Below are 25,682 nucleotides of genomic sequence, written 5' to 3' on the forward strand. Positions count from 1 at the left end.
ATTTTACTTATCACATAAGTCCTTTTTGCCCAATTTTGTATTTACCTTTGTTAGTGTTTGTTTGAGCCATTTTGGGGACCATGGACCTATAACATTAAGCTCCAATAAATAAACTAAATAATTAAACTCTTTAATTATAATATTTAATTTATTAATTCTGATATTACTCCACTATAAATTCAGAATTGCACTCTTTATGTTATAGATATACTTTTACAGAAATCTTATCGTAAGTCATCCATTGATATAATCATCTTACAATAGTTCAACCCTCTAATTAATTAGTTCATAAATTAGAATGGAAGAATTATCATTTAACCTTTCTAATTTACTTCTTATTCCTTAAGTACCATTAATTCACTAGTGAATAAATAATCTATAATCTAATTATAGATTTGAGCTCAAAATCATTCAGTTCCAGAATTAACCCTTAAGGGAACTAATATACGATCTGTTAGGAAAGATTAGATTCTGTATTGTTGATACATGTTCCCAGCCATCCATGATATTAAATCTCCAAAACAAAAGTCATTAGCCTCATTCTTTGAAGAGACCTTAACGAATGAATCAAAAGATTTAATAAACATGAACAGGAGTTTATGAACACTCAGGATTTAGGTTGATCTATAAATGATCATCAGTTATGATATGAATTACAAGTCTTTATTGTTAAATTATTTTTGGATAAAGACTCTAATTCATATAGGTCCATGTCATATATAATCATATTATATAAAGCACCTTTACCGAGATGTCTTTCCACATCAATAATTCGAATCTAGATTATTTGTATCATTATGATACTCAGTAAATCGTGCTTACAACTCCAATTAAAGAATTCCATAACTTTAATTTGTTGTTGTTGACTATTTTTATTCATTCATGTGATCTTAATTCTCTCGTACTAATACAAGATCACATCCTCAATAATGAATATGGAATTTTTCTGATATTTTCAAAATTATTCAAACAATAATTTAACAATCTAAATATAACAATAATAATAAACTATTGTATTTATTTATTCATTAAAAAAAATATGTCTTTACATGCTTTTAGGACACACTCCTAACACCATACCAGATGGCACCTACCGAATTCAAGGAGTTAAAGACGCAACTATAAGAGCTCTTAGACTTGGGTTTCATTAGACCAAGCCATTCGCCATGGGGAGCACCAGTTCCATTTGTGAAGAAAAATGACAGAAGCATGTGGATGTGCATAGATTACCGCGAGCTGAATAAGGTGACGATTAAGAATAAGTACCCGCTACCCCGGATTGATGACTTGTTTGATCAACTCCAAGGAGCCACCGTGTTCTCAAAGATCGATTTACGGTCCGGGTATCATCAGCTCAAGGTACGGGGAGAAGATATTCCTAAGACATCTTTTAGAACTCGTTATGGGCATTACGAGTTTCTAGTTATGTCTTTCGGTCTTGCTGATGAACGAGTTTTAGACTTGTGTTATCTATGTGTTTTTTAGATAAAGTATTAGGTGTTTGTTTTTCTTTGTTCTATTTTACGCTAGTTTTTGTATGTTTTCAGGTGTCGAAGGGCTTAGGTGACTTAGGTGTGGAAACATGGTGGAAAATTTGACAAAATGACAAAAATTGGTGGAAAACGGTGTTTCGGAGCACTTCCTGCGACCGCAGTAAAGGTGTCTTGCAACCGCAAGTCTAGAAGAGAATTGGCATTTCTAGAGCATTCCTGTGACCGCAGGATACGTCTACAAATGAGAAAAACACAGATTTTTAATTAAGGGTGTTTTGGTCCTTTCATGTTTAAAATAATCGCTAATTAGGTTTAAATTACGATTAAGGAGAGAAAAGGAGGCACTTTTTGCAGACTTAAACTGGGAGAGGAGGCTGAGGAGTGGATCTATCATTTAGAGTTTCTTTTCTTTTCTTTTTATTTTTTATTTTATGTTAATTTCAGGTTTATGGATTTCTTAGTGATGTTTATGAACTAAATTCTGTTTAGGTTTTCTAATTGACTCTCTTGAAACTCTGTTATGATTTAATGCATTTATCGATTTCTTCTTCATCTGAAATCTATTCAATTTGTGTTTATTGTGTATGTAGTTGACTGCGCACCTTTTAAATATGATTTATGAATTTGAATCAAAATCTAAAAAGTGAGATTTGAATATGCTAAAATTGAATAGACATAGATTTCAATTTCGAACTAGAGTATCAAATTGGTTTATGTGATTTAGGGTTGTATTCATTGCTTCCTATTGTTTGAATTGACCATAGAAATATAGGGAATTCACATTAGGTCGAGTTTTCTATCTCTTAACTCGAATAGTTAACACTTTTGCATGCCTATCATTTCAGTGAGAAGAGTTTCAGTAGTAATTGAATTAAAGAATAATATAGTGGATAGTAGAGAAGATTAGGATTCCTAATTGTTTCATAGTGAATTTAATCCTTGTGTTCATTTTATTATTTGATTTCTGCAATTTTCATTTATTTCTGTTTTCTCATTTTCAAATTTCACAAATCTAGTTTTCATTAGCCAAATAGAAACTAGAAATTAATTATTTGGTAATTGATAAATCAGTCTTCGTGTGACGATACTCGTTCTTATCGAGATTTATTACAAATTGCGATTACGTATACTTGCGTAGCTTTAATTTTCGCAACAAGTTTTTGGCGCAGTTGCCAGGGACTGATTTTTATTAATATCTATACAATTCATTTTTATTCTAATTTGGTTTTTCTATGTTAATTGTTTCTAACTGTTGTGTTTAAGAATCTTAATTTCAGGTGCCAATTGGTATATGCGACGTCAAAGGACTGACAATCTTTTGCCCATTAATACTGAAATTGAAAGGACTTGCAGACCGAATAGAAAGCAAAAACAGGTAGCAGAGATGGCCCAACATCAAGGCAATGTGTTGAATGGGGACGCTGCTGAGCCAGCAGTTCACCCACTCAGAGAATATGTACTTCCCGCTGTTACTGGAGTACAATCATGCATCCAACCGCTGGCAGTTGCAGCCAATAATTTTGAAATTAAGACGACAATTTTGCAAATGGTCCAGTCTACTGTCCAGTTTGGTGGACTCCCTACTGAGGATCCCAATACACACATAGCCAATTTCCTGGAGCTGTGTGGAACTTTTAAATACAATGGGGTCACTAATGATGCTATTAGACTGAGATTGTTCCCGTTCTCACTGCGGGATAGAGCTAAAAGTTGGTTGAACTCTCTTCAAGCCAATTCAATCACTACATGGGAGGCATTAGCTCTGAAATTTCTTGCTAAATTTTTCCCTCCATCCAAGGCTGCAAAGTTAAGAGGGGAAATTAATAACTTCCCTCAATTTGATGGAGAGTCTCTTTATGATGCATGGGAGAGGTTTAAGGAACTTTTGAGGAAATGTCCTCATCATGGGATTGAAAAATGGATGCTTGTCCATAATTTTTACAACGGTTTGTGTGGGACGACTTGCACCATTATTGACGCTGCAGCAGGTGGTGCTTTCATGAGCAAGAGTGCTAATGAGGCCTATGAATTGCTTGAGGAAATGGCCATGAATAACTATCAGTGGCCTAGTGAACGAGATAGAAATAAGAAGGTAGCTAGTATGCACAAGCTGGATGCTATTACCGCTCTCACAACTCAAGTTGCATCATTGACCAAGCAACTGCAACAAAATTCTATGGCCACTCAGGTCATGCAAATCCAAGCGGTATGTCGTAATTGTGGTGGTCCTCACCCATTTGAGCAGTGCATGGTAGTTGAGATGAACAACTCCATTCCCATGGAACAGGTGAATATGATGGGAAATTTCAATAGGCAAGCGAATAGTCCATTCTCCAACCCGTTCAATCAAGGGTGGAGAAATCAGCCTAATTTTGCATGGAGAAATAATCAGGGTTTTCAACAAATTCAGCAGCCTATGCTTCAAGCTCCACCTTAGGCACCGTTACAACAACCGATACTACCTGTTGCTCAAGAGAAGACAAATGAGTTACAAGCTGCACTGTTAACTCTGACCAACTCTCAATCTCAATTTATGACAGAAACTCGCTCATCCATCAGGAATCTTGAGATGCAAGTTGGTCAATTGGAAAATATGTTACAAAGTAGGCCTCGAGGAAATTTTCCAAGTAATACAGAGGTGAATCCTAAAGAGCAGTGCAATGCAATCTCTTTGAGGAGTGGGAAGAAGTTGGAAGAGCCAGTCAAGAAGTCTATACCTGCACCAAAAGTTGAAGTTGAGAATGAGGGTAAGGTAGAAGAAGAGGTTATTGAAGCCTTGAGAAGAATCAGTCACCAGTGAGTTATGAGCACCACATCAAGATTCCATATCCTCAGCGACTTCAAAAGAAGACACTTGACAAACAATTTTCGAAGTTTCTAGATAATTTTTGAAGTTTCTAGATATTTTTCGAAAACTTCACATTAACATACCTTTTGCCGAGGCACTTGAACAAATGCCAAGTTATGTGAAGTTTATGAAGGAAATATTGTCAAAGAAAAAGAAGTTGGAGGATTATGAGACAGTGGCGCTTACTGAGGAGTGCAGTGCTATTTTGCAGAAGAAACTACCTCCCAAGCTTAAAGATCCGGGTAGTTTCGCGATTCCTTGCTCAATAGGAGATACCGTTATGACTAAGGCCTTATGTGATTTAGGGGCTAGTGTAAATTTAATGCCCTTATCTATTTTTCGAAAGCTAAAATTGGGAGAAGCTTGCCCCACTACTGTGTCCTTACAAATGGCAGACTGCTCTGTTAAGCAACCTCGTGGAGTAATTGAGGATGTCTTAGTTAAGGTTGGTAAATTTATCTTCCCTGCTGATTTTATTACTATAGATATGGAGGAAGATGCAAACATTCCCATTATTTTGGGAAGACCATTCTTAGCCACAGGGAGAGCACTGATTGACGTACAAAAAGGGGAGTTGAAGCTGCGAGTGCAAAACGAAGAGGTAACATTTGATGTTTTTGCAGCAACTAATATTCCAACTTGTTGTAGGGTGGATGTGGTATGTAGTGGTGGTAGTAATTTGGAAACCACCAAGAGAAAAACCAATGCTAAAATTGGTAGTCGAGCAGTTCGTAATTGTTTGAAACAGTTCTATAGTGGAAAGGCTCGAAGGTTACACGAGCGGTGGAAGGCTCCGACAATTAGCAACGTCAAAAGACCAGTTTTTGCTTATGAAACTATGGCTCTAAAGGATGAGCGGGGTGGACTTGACCCGAGTTGAAGTTCAATGAAGGAAGTGAGCATCCAGCTGGAGACGTTAAATAAAGCGCCATTGGGAGGCATCCCAAGTTCATTTAAATTTATTTAAGTTCGTTAAGTTTTTAAGCTATTTTAGTTGTGACAATTTTTATTTTTTTTAGTTATTTTTTGTTTAATTTTAATTTTCTAATAAATATTGTTGATTCTGGAATCGTGAAATACGTGAAAAAAAATAGAAAAATGATGAAAAAAAAAAGCGCAGAACCAATATGCCTACAACCAAACCTTCGCCACTCATTTTGGCATTGACACTAGTGGATTTCCACCATATCCACAACAACCTAACATTGGGTATCCTCCACCTGAGGGGGATGACGAGGCAGGACCTTCATCATGAGTCGAGTCAGGTAAGTTTCCTTTCCTTAGCTTATATTTAAACATTGGGGACAATGTTTTTGTTAAGTTTGGGGAAGAGGGATTTATGTTAGTTATTTGTGTCAGGTTAGATGAGTCAAGTTTCGGTCTATTTTGGTGTTTTGTTAAATTATGTTTGGTTTTGTGTGTTAATTGTGTTGTGTGCTAGGGTATCTAGAGAGTTTGTTGAATCAAGATAACAATGATTAGCCGATGATAATACGTGAATAACTTGTAATATAATTCGAGAAAACTATATTTTATTATAAAAAAAACAATCTGTGTGCTTGGTTTGACCACCTCTTTGGATTACTTTAATTCATTGTAAAACTGAATATTTGATCATGATTGGTAAATTCTTGCATTTAAATATATTTACACTTGCTGAATTTTGAATGTGGAAAGACTGTATGAACAATTCTAGAACTTGCTTGCTTATTATTTGAGGCAAAATCATAGACAATGCTTGTGTTAGGAAAATGATTTAGGCGATTTTTTTTTTTAACGTTTGAGCCTTTCAAGCCATCCTTGATTAATTTATCCTTAGTTACCCTTTTTTTCGAGCCTAAACGTATAATTTTTTATTGTTAACCACTTATTTTGAGCCTAATTGAACACTTATTATTTTTTTCATTCCCTTGATTTATACCATGCGCATATAAACATATAAATAGGGATTGATTTGTAATGGGTGTTATTGTGTGATTTGGTTGTGACAATAGAAAAAATAAAAGGAAAGATTGAGAGGAAAATTCGAAAAGAAAAAAAAAGAGATTGAAAATAAACTACACTTTTTATGTTTGTTCACATTGAAAAACATAAGTTTGGGGAAGTGTAGTTGAAAAAAAAAAAGAAAAAAAATACATCTAGTATGAATTTTTCTCAATCTTGGAAAATAAAGGAACATTTGGGGTTGTCTGGATTACAATGTGGATATCAGGTGTCGTTTGTTTGGATTATATGATTATGGTATATATGAGCCTAAATGACTATTTTATCTACCGTTACCTAAGCCTCTCAATACAAGCTTTAAAAGACCTTTTGATTCTTGAACATGCATTGATTTATATTAGTGGAGAATAATAAGTTAGCAAGCATATGGAAATTTGGGATTTGATGGATTGATGGTGAGAGTTCAGCATGTGTAAATTATTTTAAATATGTGTTATTTACTGTTCATGGTTGATTAGACAAAAATGATCAATGGGTTAAGGTAAGTTGAAGAAGTGGTTGGATTGAAAATCTGGATGACTTGTCCGTTATTTTTCGAAAATTATATATGCTTGTCCTTCATTAATTTTGAGGCTTAAAAATTGTGGTTATCTTGATTCATTTGTTTAGTGTCTGTATTTATTTGTTTAGTTTATCTTGAGTCTTGTTTTGTTTGCTCGAGGGCAAGCAAATATTAAGTTTGGGGAAGTTTGATAAACGAGTTTTAGATTTGTTTATCTATGTGTTTTTCAGGTAAAGTATTAAGTATTTGTTTTTCTTTGTTCTTTTTTTACGCTGGTTTTTGTATGTTTCCAGGTGTCGAAGGGCTTAGGTGACTTAGGTGTGGAAAAATTGACAAAATGACAAAAATTGGTGGAAAACGGTGTTTCGGAGCACTTTCTGCGATCGCAGGAAAGGTGTCTTGCGACCACAAGTCCAGAAGAGAATTGGCATTTCTAGAGCATTCCCGCGACCGCGGGAATGACATCCTGCGACCGCCGGATACGTCTACAAATGAGAAAAATGCATATTTTTAATTAAGGGTGTTTTGGTCCTTTCATGTTTAAAAAAAAAATCGCTAATTAGGTTTACATTACAATTAAAGAGAGAAAAGGAGGCAGTTTTTGCAGACTTAGACTGGGAGAGGAAGTTGAGGAGTGGATCTATCATTTAGAGTTTCTTTTCTTCTCTTTTTATTTTTTAGTTTATGTTAATTTCAGGTTTATGGATTTCTTAGTGATGGTTATGAACTAAATTCTGTTTAGGTTTTCTAATTGACTCTCTTGAAACTCTGTTATGATTTAATGCATTTATCTATTTCTTCTTCATCTGAAATCTATTCAATTTGTGTTTATTGTGTATGTAATTGACTGCGCACCTTTTACATATGATTTATGAATTTGAATCAAAATCTGAAAAGTGAGATTTGAATATGCTAAAATTGAATAGACATAGATTTCAGTTTAGAACTAGAGTATCAAATTGGTTTATGTGATTTAGGACTGTATTCATTACTTCCTATTGTTTGAATTGACCATAGAAATATAGGGAATTCACATTAGGTCGAGTTTTCTATCTCTTAACTCGAATAGTTAACACTTTTGCATGCCTATCATTTCAGTGAGAAGAGTTTCAGTAGTAACTGAATTAAAGAATAATAGAGTGGATAGTAGAGAAGATTAGGATTCCTAATTGTTTCATAGTGAATTTAATCCTTGTGTTCTTTTTATTATTTGATTTCTGCAATTTTCATTTATTTCTGTTTTCTTATTTCAAATTTCACAAATCTAGTTTTCATTAGCCAAATAGAAACTAGAAATTAATTATTTGGTAATTGATAAATCAGTCTTCGTGGGATGATACTCATTCTTATCAAGATTTATTACAAATTACGATTACGTATACTTGCGTAGCTTTAATTTTTGCATCACTTATTAACGCTCCAGCCGCGTTTATGGATTTAATGAATAGGGTCTTTAAGGACTACTTGGATAAATTCGTCGTAATGTTCATCGACGATATCTTGGTGTACTCAAAGGACGAAGTCGAGCACGAGGAACATTTAAGGTTGATCTTATTACGACTAAAGGAGCATCAACTCTACGCCAAGTTCAAGAAGTGCGAATTTTGGTCTTCGCAAGTAGCATTCCTCGGACACATAATATCCAAAGATGGAGTTGCAATAGACCCATTTAAGGTAGAGGTTGTGAAGGATTGACCAAGACCGAAGAATGCATCAGAGGTAAGAAGCTTTCTGGGATCAGCAGGTTATTATTGAAGGTTTGTAGAGGGCTTTTCTAAGATAGCCACTCCGCTCACCAACCTGACCCGAAAACAGCAAAGGTTCAACTGGACTGATAAATGTGAAGAGAGCTTCCAGTTGCTTAAGGATAAGTTGTGCTCAGCACCAGTACTTTGTGTACCGACACCCAACGACAAGTTTAGAGCCTATTGTGATGTGTCGAAGCAAGGGTTGGGTTGTGTGATGATGCAGAATGACAAGGTGATAGCCTACGCCTCAAGGCAGCTGAAGGAGTACGAGCAACTCTATCCAACAAATGATATGGAGTTGGCAGCGGTGGTCTTTGCGTTGAAAATCTAGCGCCGTTATCTTTATGGAGAATGGTGTGAGATTTATACAAACCACAAAAACTTAAAGTATTTCTTCACTCAGAAGGAGCTCAACATGAGGCAGCGCAGGTGGTTAGAGTTAGTGAAGGATTATGACTGCAAAATCTTATACCACCCGGGGAAGGCAAACGTAGTTGTTGATGCACTAAGTAGGAAGAGTTATGGAAGTCTAGTAGTGTTAGCTGGAATAGAAAAGTCGCTACAGCAGGAGCTGATCAGTGCCGGTATAGAAGTAATCATTGGTAAGCTGGCTAACTTGTCTATCTAGTCAAGTCTGTTAGAAAAAATACGGATTGGGAAAGGGCATGATGACATATTAGTAGAACATATGGATGTAGTTAAAGAAGGTAAGGCCACAGATTTCTCAATATCAGGTCAAGGGTTATTGAGATATAAGGATCGGGTATGCGTGCCGAATGATCAAGGGATTAAGATGAACATCCTAGAAGAAGCGCACAGTACCCCATACTCAGTTCACCCAGTGTCGACCAAGATGACTCACGACCTCAAGAAAATATATTAGTGGCTAGGAATGAAGAAAGATATAGCGGAATTTGTGTCTAAATGTTTAGTATGCCAGCAAGTGAAAGTAGAACATCAGCGGCCTGCAGGCTTATTGCAACCACTTAGCATACCAGAATGGAAATGGGACGATATAGCCATGGATTTTGTGACAGGTTTGCCACAAACGAATAAGTAGCATGATTCGGCTTGGGTAGTAGTAGATAGACTAAACAAGTCAGCTCATTTCCTGCATGTTAAGACTTCTTACACAGCGGATCAATATGCAGACATTTATGTCCAAGAAATAGTACGGTTGCATAGAATCCCTAAGACAATAGTATCCAATAGAGGATCGGTGTTTACATCGAGATTTTGGGGAAGCTTACAGCAAGCCATGGGTACTAAGTTAAGTCTTAGTACATCATTTCATCCTCAGACAGACGGTCAGTCCAAGCGTACCATACAGATTTTAGAAGATATGTTGCGCTCTTGTGTACTTGATTTCGGAGGATCATGGAGTAAGTACTTGCCGCTGATAGAATTCTCCTATAATAATAGCTACCAGTTAACGATTGGGATGGCGCCCTATGAGTTACTTTATGGAAGGAGGTTTCGATCGCCGTTACATTTGGACGAGGTAGGAGAAAGGCAACTTCTTGGTCCCGAAGCTGTTAGAAAAGCTCAGGAAGCAGTAGCGCTGATTAGAAAGCGTATGCTCATTGCTCAAAGCCGTCAGAAAAGTTATGTGGATGCCAAGCGGCGTGATGTGGAATTCAAAGTCGGAGATCAAGTCTTCCAAAAGATATCTCCTATGAAAGGTGTGAAGCGGTTTGGGAAGAAAGGCAAGCATAGTCCCTGATTTATAAGTCCTTTTGAGATATTGGACAAAGTGGGAGCAGTTGCATATAGATTAGCCCTACCGCCAGCTCTAGCAGATAGCCACAATGTGTTCCACATCTCGATGCTACAAAAGTATGTGTCAGACCCATCTCACGTCCTCAAGTATGATACAATAACACTCTAGAAAGACTTGAGTTACGAGGAACGACCGTTTAGCATCCTAGACAGAAGGATGAAGCAGTTACAGTCCAAGAGTATTCCGATAGTCAAAGTCTTATGGAGTCATAGTTTTGAACGGGAGGCAACGTGGGAGTTGGAGGAGGTAATGCTCGGTATCCATAATTGTTTGGTAAGTAAATTTTGTGGACGAAAATCTTTTAAGTAGGGGAGAATTGTAGAGTCCCGGAACTTTACTTAGCTAGTTAGATAGTAGTGATAGTTAGTAGTAGTTATAGTATGATAGTACTGTGGATTTTGGTTCAAGCCGGGATTTAGTTGAACACTCATAGCAACACTTATAGATTTTATAAGTTTAACCTATAGTTTAAGAATATTAATTATAATATAAGGTTTGATTAATATAGTTGATTATAAAGATGTCATTTATTATTCTATAAGGTTTAGATAGGATTAATAAGATCATGACACTTGTCGTGTGCATGTTTATTTAAGGATTTAATTACAGTTTAAATAAAAGAAAGTTCAAGAAAGCTCCAGAATCTTCCAATACCATTAAGAGCATGCATTTGTCACAACCTTGTTTATTTGGGGATTTAAGCATTTTAAGTGGATAATTCAAAAATAGAGGTTTCTAGAAGCTCTAGACCCTTCCAGAACTTGCAAGAATCTTGTATTACTCAGTCAAACCTGATTAATCAATTCAATTATGCTGAAAAAGAATCTGCATGCTTAGAAATGTAATAAGAATCTGCTACCTTTGCAGCCAACTTATGAAGATTGGCCTCCGTCCAATAGCCAATGGGTATGTGAGAAACCATCACCCTTATCGGAGTCGACTCGAACTCAACTTCTGAGTACCGAAAGTTTACAGGCCACAGTACGATTTCCAGCAACGCTCCACTCACCGCCCAAGGTGTTTTATCTAACACCTTCTTGGTATCCTCCTCGTTCTTGAATCTGAACTCATAAAGACCTTCCTGAAGTTCACTCCATCTCCACCAATTAAAGCTTGCCCAAGCTTGGTTTAAGGATGCCTTCATGATCGTTTTGGATATCCTGATTCTAGCAAACAACTTCCCAAGCAACATAAATTTATAGACGTGTACGTCCTCCCTTGGTGCTAGTTCCAACTCCAGCTCATCCATCTCGATTTGGAGGGCATCTTGAAGCCATTCGGATAGTTCCGGGGCCTCCATAAGAATCTCCATGACCCTTTTTTTCACTAAATGATACAGCCAGCTCCTACAGAGCACTATTGTGTGGTTGATTTATACACTTGAATTTAATATTACATCCATCTCTACACTTTCCAAAGTCACTCAACTAGCTTAAGCCTAATTTAGTCATACTAAAAGAACAAATTCTTCTTCTGGAATGGTCAATAAAACACCTATGCCACAAACTAACAAAAATAAGTAATATATTTAAGACATATATTTTTTTTGCTTTGAATCATATTATTAATTTATCAAATAAAAAAATATATATATTAGTAGCAAAATTACCAATTCTTTTCACATGGTAGAATATTTGAATAATGGGTGAACTAACTAATATTCTTATAAATAGCTCAATATTTTTACACATTTTTAATATGAGACACCCTAATATGAATCAAATAAAAAATTTAGTAGCAAACATATAGATTAGTACCATATTATTAAATATAATATAGCAAGTTCTTATTGTTAATTTTTAATTTAAAATCATTTAAAAGATATTAGTAATTATAAATTTATTATAATTTTGTATTATTTGAATTTATAATTATTTAATTTTAAGTAACCAAGGAGACTTCTCTTCGATTAAAAGAGTTAGTATATTATTTTTATTTTGTATATATTTATAACTTGTTAATCTTTATTTCATGTTCAAATAGTTTCCTAATCAACAACGTTTAGTTGGCAGCACTCTATAGGACTCAAGTTCTCATATGCTTAGTGAATGTGTGTTTTGCTTTAAAAACTTTATTATCTAAATTTTACTGGGCAACTCTTTGTCATGTTGGTCACTTTTTTTTTTTTGTTTTGCTGCCTGTTAGTTTGCATGTCCTGACAATAAGTATATTTCAATGGAAGAATCCATCCACTTAGGTATATCTTTTCTTCTATATATACGTGATTCATTCACTAAAAACAAAGTAGTGAAAGTACTAATTCCTCAATTTGTATCAGAAATTTGTTGGATTTAGACAACTTTAATAAATGATTGATTAAAAATCTCTAAATAGTACTAGAAAAAAAGGCTTTATATTCTGGTTTTTTACCCCTTTTTACTTCGCTCCTCACATTTATTGGAACCAAAGTCATTCTTGGCAAAGTAAAAATGTTAAAAACTAATGTAGTAGTAAGAGCAACTCCAATCATACTCTCTATTTTTTAGTTAAATTTTAGTTAAAATAGCTAAAAGGTTATCTTAGGAGCCACTTTTAACTTATCACTTCCATAGTCACACTCTCTAATATTGTTAGCTATTGAAAAATTTAATATATTTTATAGAACACACTTTGATTTCATAAATATTCTTTTTATTAAAATAATAATCAAATAGTAATAATGATGATAAAATAGTAATAAAATATAGTTTAGCTAGTCATAGAGACTCTCTACATTTGGAGAGCCAAAAATGTAAAAATTAAAATAGCTAAAATATAGCTAGCCCTTTAAAGTGATAAAAAAAAAATACAAAATAAGTTGTTTTTTTTAGCTATTTTAGCTAAAAAAAAATAGCTAGTTGGAAGTGCTCTAAAGAATCATTCTACTTCAGTTCTTGACAAAGAATCAAGAACCGAAGTAGAAATGGAACTATCTACTTTGTATTTTAACAAAGAACCAAATTAGAAAGTCCTCGAACTCTACCTAAGCCATGTGCCCCTCACTTGCCCCTTTTTATTTTTTTTCTTTTTTAATAAAAAGTGGAAGTAGTAGCTTATTTCCTTCCCAGTCTATGCTCAATATGTTATATTATTTCATATAATATTTTATTAAATAATGTGACAAAATGTGATTTGTCACACCTTGTAACATATAATTAAGAGTTATGAAATTGGACACATGTGTGCCCAAATGTAACATATTTTGGAGCTACAAAATCAGTTACAAATTTGTAACTCTCAAATATCACCCAATAATGTATAGATTTTATGTTACACATTTTGATTTGAATTCATCAAAGTCATAAGTGAAATGGTCATTGGAGATATGATTTTAACCCTCACATAATGTGTTTGGAGGTTACAAAGTCATGTGGGAAGAATATAGAATCGTTTGGAAATGCAAAATTTGAATTTTCCTGAAATTCAAGCTGTGGTCGTGCCCACTGATTTCCGCAACCATTGGCCTCTCTCTCCTAGGCTGCAACCAGGAAAATGTGGGGGGGGGGGGGGGGGGGTCAAGAAAATGGGTGGGTTTCAGACAAAGAAAGAGGGAGAGGGTGTAGAATGGGGCAATCAGAGCTTAGGAGGAGAGGGACGGATAGTCAGAGCTGGGAGGGGGCACGGGACCAACGGTCGAGGTTGGGAGGAGCTAGCTGCAGAGGAAAAACAAAAATGGAGGAGAAATGAGGAAGGAGGCGGTTGGCTAGGTACAAATATCATTAACACAAAAGCCCATCTCGCATAGGAAAAAGTTTGACCATATCCCTAATTGAAAACATAGTCGTTTTATCCAACAGTTAATAAAAAATTGACTTTTGCCAGCGAGGTAGGTGGATACTCCGGCAAAAGTCCACGTTTGAAATGTGGTGGTTGGGCATACTTTTTTCGACGCATTTCTCGTAAGTCACCGGGAAAATTCTATATAGCGGGGTTGTTTTGCGCTGGTAAAAGTTATCCCGCAGGGAAAAGAACCATCATACCTAATTAAAATGAGTGATTTTTTTGTAATTTGAAATGTATGAGAGAGAATCGTACGGCTGATTAACTTCAAAACGACTAATCAATTTTTAAGGTTGTAGTTGATCGAATGATTATGGTGAGATCGAGATCAATTAATAGAAATCAGAACACTTTAACGTTTAACATTCAATAAGAACAGTGTTAGTTAGTTCGATTGTTGATATTTAAACATGCATGACTCAACCTCAATCGAATTATTTATTACTTTTAAAAAAACTAATAATTTGCTAACGTTGCACGACATTACTAATTCATAGTTAGATTAACAACATTACACACAAATCATAACACTTTAAGTACTAACAGTTGATAAGAGCAGTTATAAATATTAGAGAATATGTATCTAGAAACACTATATGTACAATCGAACCATTGATGAGTTCTAAACTAACACTTAATTATCAAAGGTTACTACAAACTATGATCTCATGATGAGATCGACACCGATCAAACCAATTTAACTACAAATAGTTAAGAAAATATTATTAGTAAGTTTATATGTTAATATCGGAACAATCCAGAAGAAATCAAACTGTTGATTACGTTTTCTATACTCAAAACATATACAATGATGAAAGTGAACCAAAAAAAATGACTACAAGTTTACAAAAATTCTATTTTTTCAAACTAATAAACTTTTGCCGGCGCAAAACATTACTTTTCCTTGCGAGGATTCGACATTTCTCAGGAAATAATTAAGACTTTTCCCGGCAAAATAACAAACACACTGCCAAAAGTCTCTTAGCAATCCCCAAATAATTCGACAAACCCTTTGCTGACGCGTTTAGCAAACAGTGTTGGCAAAAATTGGCTGTGCCGGCGACAAAACGCCTCGGGGAAAAAGTGGACTTTTGCCGGCAGTTTTAGTGAAGCCCGCCAACAAAAGTCTCGTTTTGCCGGCGAAAGAAGAAATTCCGTCGGGGAAAGTTGCATTTCTTGTAGTGTCTTATTGAAATGGATAATATATTATAGGGTAATTCTTTATGCAACCCCTAAAAAGAGATGCACTAGTGCACCCGTTTATGTGTTGGCATACAAAGAAGTTGTAATCTCAATTTTTTATATGACGGTATTCATTGTTGTTATTTAGGATATTATACAAGTTGTTAGGAAATTCTGAATTATTTAGGGTGCTGAAATAAGAGTTTAAATAGTTTGTTACACACGTATTTTTTTTTATATGAGTGTGTAACAACTGTTTGAACTCTAATTTTAGTAGGCTTTAAATAAATTTTTTTTTTTTAAATTCATAGTATGCTCTTAATAACTACAATAAATATCGTCATATAACAAATATATTTGGAATTATAATAGTTGTAAATTTCACCGCCGGCCTTCTTTGTTTAATTAATACACATTTTTTTAATTGCTCCACTTGAGTTTGTACTTTTTATAAGGAGTGACGTCTTTTGTATCTACTGTGAGAGACTTGATTAATCGTATGTAGTATTATAGGAGTATTTGATTCCTCCCCCAAATCTCTAATTTCTGTACTTGCAATTAGGGTGAATGTTGTACATAGTAACTACTGTACTATACTACCCATTTCAAGAAAGACTTAATCAGGTAAACTCCTATGTTTAATCAAATACAAATTAATTTGTTCAACCACTGACATCTTCATTTAAATACTCTTTTTGTGTGTTTTCAAGCTGGTTCGAGAAAATTATTGTAAAAGAAAAGGCTAGGGTTCAGATTTAGAAGATACTTTTACAGCATTCACGTTGGATATTTTTCCTCTCTTTTTCGAATATATATTTTGTTAAATAAGGAAGAATGAATAGACAAAAGCAAGATGACACTGCAGAAAGAGACGTGATAATAAAAATAAAATATATCAGAGAAGAGACAATTATATATTAATAAAAGACTCCTGATAACTTCACATACAAATTCCTAATAGAATCGACAACGTACAAATTCCCAAGTCTTCTACTTATTGTCAGCATCCAATAAATTTAGAAGAGATATATAATAAAGAAATGCCTACCACGAATGAGATATGTTGCATGAGTGTGTATTGCCCACTTTCTCATTTAAAAAACATGTATATATAATAAAGATATAGTTATATGCAAGCTATGTAAAAAAGATGAGGGTTGGTTTACCAACTATCTCATAATTTAATATTTTAATTGAATATTTGGACTATAATAAACCACGTTGCAAGAGTGCAATATCAACTTTTTCACTATATGATTCCTTAATTAAACCAATAAAAGATATTTCAAAGCAACTTACCCAACTAGTTAAAAGAATTTATTTTAAGTTTAGGTACAAGTACTAATAGAGTAAAAGCCCTTTTAAATTTATGATGCTTGCCAGGTGAACTTTTTAACTCTTTCCCATTGCAATGCATGAGAAATTGTAAAACCCATTTATAGTTGATAAAATAATTAATGTCCTCATCTTTATTTAGTTTAGTAAATGATCCTTTTAATATTATTTATAAATTTTTTTCATATATTTTTGCTTCTAATTTTAAATGTATCCGCTAAGTTCTCACTTGTCTTAACATATGAGATCGATATGATTCCATCTTGAATTAATTGTCTCACATATTCATGTCTTAGACTAATTTGTCTAGAATTTTCATTATACACACTATTATATGATTTAACAAGTGTGGATTGACTATCACAATGTATTGAAATTGTTGATACCATATTCATGGTTAAAAGAATATCAATCATGAGATTCCTAAGCCACTCGGTCTCTTTGTCGGTTACCGCTAAAGCTATAAACTATGATTTCATGGTTAAGTGTGATATACACGTTTGCTTCTTGGAGCCCCATGAGACTGCACCTCCTCCAAGAGTAAACACCAAACTGGTGGTAGAGAGATTATCTCCAACTCCCGATATCCAATTAGAATCGGAATATCCTTCAAGTATCTTTGGAAAATTTGTATAGTGAAAACTATACTCTTTGGTACCCTTAAGATAACCAGGAATTCTCTCATTAGCTTTCCAATGCTTGATACTTGGATTACTAGTAAACCTACTAAGTTTACTAACTACATATGCAATATCCGTTCTTGTGCAATGAGCAGCGTACATTAGGCTACCTATTGCACTTGCATATTCTAATTAAGTCACTGTTCTTTCTTCATTCTTTTCAAAATTCATGTTTGAATCAAATGGTGTATGTGCCTCTTTGATTTTGAGATGTCTGAATTTGTCGAGCACTTTCTCAACATAGTGGGTTTGACTCAACACAAAATCACACTATTCCTTCTACATTTGATACCTAGAATGACATCCACCTCTCCAAGGTCTTTCATTTTAAAGTTAGAAGATAGAAACTTCTTCGTTTCCATTATGTCTTTCATGTTATAATTCAAAATCAACATATCATCTACATATAGACACAAAAGTATGACATAGTCACCACAAGTCTTAGAATATAAACACTTGTCTGCATTGTTGTGTCTAAATCCATTAGAAACAATGACTTTACCAAACCTCTCATGTCATTGTTTTGGAAATTGTTTCAAACCATATAATGATTTGACAAGTCTACATACTTTATGTTCATTTCCTTAAATAACAAAACATTCAAGTTGTTCCATATAGACCTCCTCCTCGATATCCTCATTTAGGAATGTCGTTTTGACATCTATTTGGTGAACATAAATGTTGTCTTTAGATGATAAGTCAAATAACAACATTATAGAAGTAATTCTTGCTACCGATGCATATGTGTCAAAGTAATATATTCCCTTTTTTTTTTGTTTGAATCCTTTGGCTACTAGCCTAGCCTTTAAGGTTTATAATGTGTCCTTGGTATAATATTTCTTTCTAAATACTCATTTGGACCTAATTGGTTTGGACTATTTTGGAAAGTCAACCAATTCCCAAGTGTGGCTTGAGATAATTGAATCTATTTCATCATTAATTGCCTCCTTCCAAAAGGCGGAGTCCTTTGAGGACATAGCTTCTTTGAAGGTTTTGAGATCATCTTCTATTTGAAGTATTATTAGATGTTTCCAAGTAACTTCATCAGTATCACCTTCAACAATGTATAGTGTCTATTGGATAACACTTCTCATTTTATTCTAAATATGTGTGTCTTTGGCTTCTTCTGGGCAATTGATGTTACTCACCAACTATTCAAGGAATCTCCTGATGAGACTCTAGTTTGAGTTAGTTCTAACCTGTTGTCATCGCATGACATATTCTCAAAGAACTCAACTTCTCTATATTCAATTATTACATTAGACTTCAAGTCTAATAATCTATAAACTTTGCTAATTTGGGCATAATCCACATATGCACATCTTATAGCTTTTGGACTCAACTTAGTCCTTTTTGGATCGGTGCTCTTACAATAAGCAAGACACCCTCATACTTTGAGATAACCAATGTTTGATTTCTTTCATTTTCATAACTCATATAGAGATATATTATTTTGTATTCATGGGAATACGATTCAAAATATGAAAGCAGATAGCAAGGCTTCATCCCACAAACTAAAATCAAATTTAGAGTGTAATAGCATAGCGTTAATCATCTAAAGAAATGTTCTTTTTTTTTTTTTTTTTGCTATATCATTTTGTTGTAGAGTATAGCATAGCATTAATCATCTAAAGAAATGTTCTATTATTCTATGTTCTTCACAAAACAAGTTAAATTAATTTGAAAAATATTCATCACCCCTATCACTTATTCTGCTTTATACACCTTAAATACATCAAATGTTTCATCTTTATTTTTAAGCAAATACACATATGTGAACCTAGAGCAATCATCAATGAAATTATAAAATATCTATTTCCTCTTTTAGTCAGCATTCAGTTAAGTTCACGTAAATCACTATATATCAAATCTAATTTAGAGTTTTTTCAACACTAGGAAAAAGTTTCTTTATCATTTTAGATTCAATACATAATTCACATTTTCATGCTCAATATTATCACAGTCAATTAATCCACATTCGACAGCCATTTTAATTGTGCTAAATCATATATGTGTCACAAAGTAATAGAATTTGAATCAAGCATAAGAGATTTTATTGTTCACATTATCAATGGAAGTACAAAGTTTGAACATGTTATCACAAGCATATCCCTTTCCACAAACAAATTTGCCTTTAGATAAAATGAGCTTTTCGGAATCTATCACAACCTTGATTCCAAGTTTGCCAAAGTAAAACGTCACTCACAAGGTTTCTTCTCATTTTCGGTACATGCAAAATATTGGTGAGTAGAACCTTCTTGCCAGATGTGAAGAACAAATCAATGGTTCATTTTCCTTCAACCTTAGACCTTTTCTCAATGTCCATTTGGATTTCATGTCATTCATTTGAAGATTCAAAGGTCTTCAATAGAGTTCTAGTAACATGAATGGTGGCACAAGTATCATACCACTACTCATTCACATTTCCCATGTATGGCAATAAACGTATTTAGTGTTGTCATTAGTTCCTCTTGGGTTGAGATGATCCTTGCCTCATTGTAATGGCTCATATTCTATTTTTTTTTTTTGCTATATCATTTTGTTGTAGAGTATAAGGGATTATTCTATGTTCTTCACAAAACAAGTTAAATTAATTTGAAAAATATTCATCACCCCTATCACTTATTCTGTTTTATATACCTTAAATACATCAAATGCTTCATCTTTATTTTTAAGCAAATATGCATATGTGAACCTAAAGCAATCATCAATGAAATTAATAAAATATCTATTTCCTCTTTTAGTCAGCATTTTGTTAAGTTCACTTAAATCACTATATATCAAATCTAATTTATAGTTTTTTTCAACACTAAGAAAACGTTTCTTTATCATTTTAGATTCAATACATAATTCACATTTTTCATGCTAACATTATCACAGTCAATTAATCCACATTCGACAATCATTTTAATTGTGCTAAATCATATATGTGTCACAAAGTAATAGAATTTGAATCAAGCATATAATAAGAATAAGAGATTTTATTGTTCACATTATCAATTGAAGTACAAAGTTTAAACATTTTATCACAAGTATATCCCTTTCCACAAAAAAATTTGCCTTTAGATAAAATGAGCTAATCGAAATCTATCACAACCTTGATTCTTAGTTTGCCAAGTAACCTAACACTCACAAGATTTCTTCTCATTTTCGGTACATATAAAATATTAGTGAGTAAAACCTTCTTGCCAGATGTGAAGAACAAATCAATGATTCATTTTCCTTCAACCTTAGACCATTTCTCATTGTCCATTTGGATTTCATATCATTCATTTGAAGACTCAAATGTTTTCATTAGAGTTCTAGTAACATAAATAGTGGCACAAATATCACACCACTACTCACTCACCTTTCCCATGTATGACATTAAACTTACTTAGTATTGTCACTAGTTCCTCTGATGATTCTTGCCTCATTATAATAGCTCATTTTGAACATACAATCTCTGCCAACACACAAAATAAAGTCTCTAAAAAATTTTGAATTGTCCCCCATTCTCCGTGAGCCAAAGAATTTTTTACCCTTAACCTTGTTCTTGTCGTCACCATTGGCCTTGGAACGAGATTCATGAAATCTTTTTCCTATAGCCTCTTATGGAAGAACTCCCACAATCAATCATTTTGACCCAAAAAAAAATTCATAATTACATCGAAACATAGATGATTTTTCATCAATAACATATTATTTTTGGTAAAAAAAAAAAAAAATTTATGATTACATCCATCAAAACATTATCAATTTTCATCTAAAACCTATTTTGCAATTTATTCATAAAAAAATGACCAGAACTAGATTTTTTCAATAAAAAATCAATACTACTTCAAAACAAAATCAATGTTTCAATATTTTTGCTATGTAATTATAAAAACTAATTTTTTTGTCAAAATAATACATTTTATGCAATTTTGATGTTAAATTTGACAATAATTTTTTTACTCAAATGTGTTAGTAAAATGAGACAGAGAATGAGTGAGATTAACAGATATTTCAAACTAAGAAAAATAATGAGGGTTTCAATAATAAAGGTATTTTAGTCTAAAAAAATTAAATTTGTAATATATTTGAGATACTAATATTAAAAAATTTGTGAAATTATTAAACGATGAAATTTCGGTTCCCAAATTCTGCTCTGTTCCCAACTACAAACAATAGTTTAAAATGATATGTACTCTTTAACCCAAGGTAATGTTGTTGAACACTCTGGAAGGTTAACATTCTGGAAGGTTAATCATTGCATTTATGCCATCACTGTATAATCCGTCTGTAACATGCACTGTATAATCAGTGCAGGCAACTCTAGTTTGAAATCTTAACCCAAAGAATTTGATAAGAATGGCAAGTCAAATTTCGTAGCTCAAATGGTCACAAGCAGACCTCTCCATGCTTCATCCAACATAATAATGATTGACTGGATTGACTGCATCAGCAGTGTAATCTACGAGCGACTGCAATGACAGTGTAAACCTTGTCTCAAATACGCTGGCGTTTCGACCAAAAGTTAGGACATTTTTCTTTTTTTAAAATAAAAACTAAAAAATAAACAATCCAGAGATGTTCAAAGATCGAAACAGATAATTAATTAAAAATTTAAGAACTGAATAAATTAGACAATGTACTAAAGCTTACTAGACCAGCTTCCCTGTAACCTCAGCAAGTCTGAAGAGCAAAAGAACTTGATTTATGAGCAGTATAACACCTCTTTCGTAATTAAAGCAACAAAAGGATTGCCTGAATAACTACTCAAAACACAACAATTTAACCAATATGAAAATCATTAAACCAAAAGAAAAATCAACTTTAGCTAATGTATCAGCCTCGTTATGAATCCACTAAAAACAAAACACAATAGCGAACAATAGTGAAAGGATGAAATATTTAATATAGGGAGCTTCATTCATCTCTAAAGCACTGTAATTAGCAAAAGAGTCAAACTCAAGCCCCATAAAATCAACAAAACAGATTTTCACTAAATGTAACAAAATGTTTGTCTCATGGCCGGTCCGAAGAGGTAAAGGCAACGACGCTGCTCCCCAAGGCAATGGAATATGAGACCACCCAAAACGGAGGAACTCCCAAAAAGGGAGGACCGTCAACGTTGTTAGGCTTTTTTATACGACGCTTACTTGGGATTGCACAAACATTATACAAGTTCGCTCCCATATAAAAAGCAGGAGACTTCCTCGCAGAAATCTCACATCGCATTAATTTAAGTTTTGAAAAAAGACTAAATTCATAACAAATTTCTGCTCAGGGAATGAATTGTCTATCTCATTGATTTTTTTCCAAAAATCTCTGAAGTCTGACATGTGTTAATTTATTCAAAATTCCTCACTGCAGACTCAAAACTTAGAAAAACAAGAAAGACTAATGAAAGAGCAACAAAAGTGTAATTATTTTGTAGCTCTCATGAATCAGAATAGCGTATATTACCCCCGTTAGAGGCACGTAATCACAGAGCTACTAACAGTATTTTTTAATTCAAAACAAAATTGATATAAATTTTTTTTAATTCAAAACAAAATTGATATAAATTTAAGTGATAGATCAGAAGTGGTTAAGGGTTGTCGGTCACGGTAAAATCAGAAACACGGACCAATGGTTACTCATCATATCTAACACCACAATTTTATAAAAAAGGATAAATACTTTAAGCTAAAAACAAACACCAAATAAATCGAAGAAAAAAGAAAAGTTTGTTCAGCCAAGGAAAGTAACCACATAGAAATATTTGATATCAATAGATTCAAAACAAAATTTCAAAACGATCAATAAAGTAAACGATCAGAGATGGTTAAGAGTTGTCAGCCACGGTAAAATCAGAAACACGGACCAGTTACTCATCATATCTAAAAAACAGTATAAATTTTCTAAAATTATAAGAACAAAATATAAGAATCATCAGAGACTTAAGTACTAAGAATCATGGAATAAATCCATCATATTGTTGCAGTTATATTCTCATCAGTTGATTGCTAATCTCAAACGAAAGAAAGAAAAAAAGAGCAAAAAAAGAGCAAGTAAATGACGGGGACGAACCGAGTTGGGAATCACTTTGATCTGGAGGATGATAGTTGAGGGCGTGCTTCTAATTGTCACATACTCGAAAGAAGCTGAAAAATTACACGTAATATCATACCATGGTTTTCATCACAACTTTACTTGTTCTTCTTAATTTGGTTCCTGCCACCATTAGTAGAAGGTGGCAACAAAAACAAAAAATAACAAGAAGCCCAAAATTAGACAATCCATTAAATCAAATTGAGTGAACAAAACTAGCAACTCGTATTCAAAAACAAAATGTGGGAATATCTGAATGCATAAATCTCACAAACGAGAGAAACGCCAGAATCTCAGTCCCCAAAATCTATATTGGCAATGTACAGCGCTAATAACACTAGCAAAGTAAGCGTTACAGAGACTCTAATCTATTGCCTTCCTTAAATACCAGAATTAGTCTAATTTCTTTTAATTTAAATGAAATATACCAACATCTGAATGCATAAGCCTAAAAAAAAATAAGGGACAAATGCCAGAATCTCAGTTTCCAAATCCATTTTGGCAACGTACAGCGCTGAATACGCTACTAAGATAAGCGTCACAGAGACTCTAATTTATTGCATTCACATAATACCAAACTTATAATTTGGATACGACTGTTTACAGAAACACCCAAACCCATATTGTAAAATTAATCTCTATTATAAAATGTTTTTCTAGATCCACTATTTCTTCAACTTGAAAACGTATAATTGTAGAACTAAACCCTAAATTACTTTTATTAAATCAAAAACAACAAAATAACTTTGAAAAGTAGCAACTAGAAAATGAGATATGGGAACATCTGAATGCGTATAACTCAGAAAAAAATAGAGAAAAACGCCAGAATTTCAGTTCCCGTGATCATTTTGGGCAACGTACAGCGCTGAAAACGCTACTGAAATAAGCGTTACAGAGACTCTAATTTATTGCCTTACAAATCATAGATCCACAACAAAAAATAAACAAGGCTCAGATATTACAGTATTGTTGGCATCAACAAGCTTTATTTGAAGCTTTCAAAGTTTGATGGTATAAATTTAGTCGTCACTGCCACTGTATATAGAAAACCCTATAAAGCCGAAGAGAGGCCGCAGAAAGGTTTGAAATATGAATACATCAGAATATCAGATGGTACGGACAATTTTATAACATCACAGGCCATTTAATCCATCTATTCTATGCACATAAACATAGAGAAAAAAAGCAGAGATCTGAAAAGAGAAGAAGAAAATAAGGAGATGAGGGAGCCGGGCGGCCGTCAGCGAGAGAGGGAAGGAATAAGATAAGTGGTTAGGGGATGAAGAGGAATTTATAGATAGGTTAAATTAAAATTATATATTTTTTTAGGGTTATTACCGGCGAAAATACCCAATGTTTACATGTTGTTCCACTTATACACCCAATCTTTATTTTTCGCGGTGAATATACCCAAACCCACTAAAAGCGTCTCTCCGTTACTATCCACTTGTTAACACCGTTAATGGTGCTTATGTGGCATTGACGTGGCCTGACCGAAATAACATGTCATTGCCACGTGTACAATATAAAATAAAAATTAATTTAAAATTACAAATAATTATAAATTATATAAATAAATAAATAATCAAAATTAAAAAATAATTTCATAAAAAACGAAATCATTTTCCCCATCTTCTTTTTCCTCATCTTCTTTCCTCCTTGGAACCTTAGCAGCCGCTGTACCCACCTCCGACCACCATTCTCCGTCGCCATAACCACCAGAGCTCCAAGCCTAGCGTACCCAGGACCCCTTGCCTATCCCCCACGAACCCAAGCTTCGTGAGAGCCCACCCCAGAAATCATTGCCTTCCCCAAACCCGCGCCTCCTCTGAACCCATCTCCATAAACTCCGAGACCCCAAGATCCTTCAATGTAAAGGGTAAAAGGAAGCAAAATCATGGCCGCCCTGGGAGCCATGTAAAGCAACAAATTCATGGAATGAAGCTTCTCGGAATCGGAAGATAATAATTTTCTCCGAAAACCCATAATTGTTCATGTTAATTTTTCTGTGAAATTTCTTTACATTTCAGTAATGTCAGCCTTATCATTACCTTTATTCACCATTACTCATCAATCCAAGCTCTCATTCCCTCCATTTTCAAAGCTTCCAAACAAGCCATTTCTACTACCTTCCATTCTTTGCAACGTCGCCGCTTCTCATGGAGCCAAGCCGGTGCGAGCCTCCACCAGCGAACCGGCTTCCACCAAATCGGCGGTGATGGCGACGGCGATGGGGACTGGGGAGAGGAAAGCCAACGTTGGGGATGGGGACTGGGGAGAGGAAAGCCAAAGCG

The 25,682-nt window shown here is 34.0% G+C and overlaps 1 protein-coding gene, 1 long non-coding RNA gene and 9 other non-coding genes across 11 annotated transcripts; 1 reads left to right on the forward strand and 10 right to left on the reverse strand.

Moving 5' to 3' along the window:
- The first annotated feature begins 2,784 nt into the window (after positions 1–2,784).
- On the forward strand, positions 2,785–3,930 carry LOC133814425 (uncharacterized). The gene has a single exon (XM_062247385.1). The coding sequence runs from the start codon at positions 2,785–2,787 to the stop codon at positions 3,928–3,930; it is 1,146 nt and encodes a 381-aa protein (XP_062103369.1).
- Positions 3,298–3,404, reverse strand: LOC133820714 (small nucleolar RNA R71). The gene has a single exon (XR_009887115.1). It is a non-coding gene; the product is annotated as a small nucleolar RNA R71 (small nucleolar RNA).
- Positions 3,931–21,404: 17,474 nt separating the features above from the next.
- LOC133818062 (uncharacterized) lies at positions 21,405–24,660 on the reverse strand. The gene is made up of 2 exons (XR_009885788.1): positions 23,368–24,660; positions 21,405–22,067 (listed from the first exon to the last, which is right to left on the reverse strand). It is a non-coding gene; the product is annotated as an uncharacterized LOC133818062 (long non-coding RNA).
- On the reverse strand, positions 21,941–22,061 carry LOC133820377 (small nucleolar RNA snoR77). The gene has a single exon (XR_009886790.1). It is a non-coding gene; the product is annotated as a small nucleolar RNA snoR77 (small nucleolar RNA).
- On the reverse strand, positions 22,134–22,240 carry LOC133820371 (small nucleolar RNA snoR99). Its single transcript, XR_009886785.1, has one exon. It is a non-coding gene; the product is annotated as a small nucleolar RNA snoR99 (small nucleolar RNA).
- On the reverse strand, positions 22,572–22,671 carry LOC133820338 (small nucleolar RNA R64/Z200 family). Its single transcript, XR_009886755.1, has one exon. It is a non-coding gene; the product is annotated as a small nucleolar RNA R64/Z200 family (small nucleolar RNA).
- Positions 22,731–22,790, reverse strand: LOC133820337 (small nucleolar RNA U54). Its single transcript, XR_009886754.1, has one exon. It is a non-coding gene; the product is annotated as a small nucleolar RNA U54 (small nucleolar RNA).
- On the reverse strand, positions 22,872–22,946 carry LOC133820414 (small nucleolar RNA SNORD18). Its single transcript, XR_009886824.1, has one exon. It is a non-coding gene; the product is annotated as a small nucleolar RNA SNORD18 (small nucleolar RNA).
- LOC133820329 (small nucleolar RNA Z199) lies at positions 23,225–23,302 on the reverse strand. The gene has a single exon (XR_009886746.1). It is a non-coding gene; the product is annotated as a small nucleolar RNA Z199 (small nucleolar RNA).
- Positions 24,336–24,423, reverse strand: LOC133820389 (small nucleolar RNA snoR116). The gene has a single exon (XR_009886801.1). It is a non-coding gene; the product is annotated as a small nucleolar RNA snoR116 (small nucleolar RNA).
- Positions 24,456–24,530, reverse strand: LOC133820390 (small nucleolar RNA snoR117). The gene has a single exon (XR_009886802.1). It is a non-coding gene; the product is annotated as a small nucleolar RNA snoR117 (small nucleolar RNA).
- Positions 24,661–25,682: the final 1,022 nt, after the last annotated feature.

The sequence above is a fragment of the Humulus lupulus genome, chromosome 2, assembly GCF_963169125.1.
Source record: "Humulus lupulus chromosome 2, drHumLupu1.1, whole genome shotgun sequence".
Taxonomy (NCBI): Eukaryota; Viridiplantae; Streptophyta; class Magnoliopsida; order Rosales; family Cannabaceae; genus Humulus; species Humulus lupulus.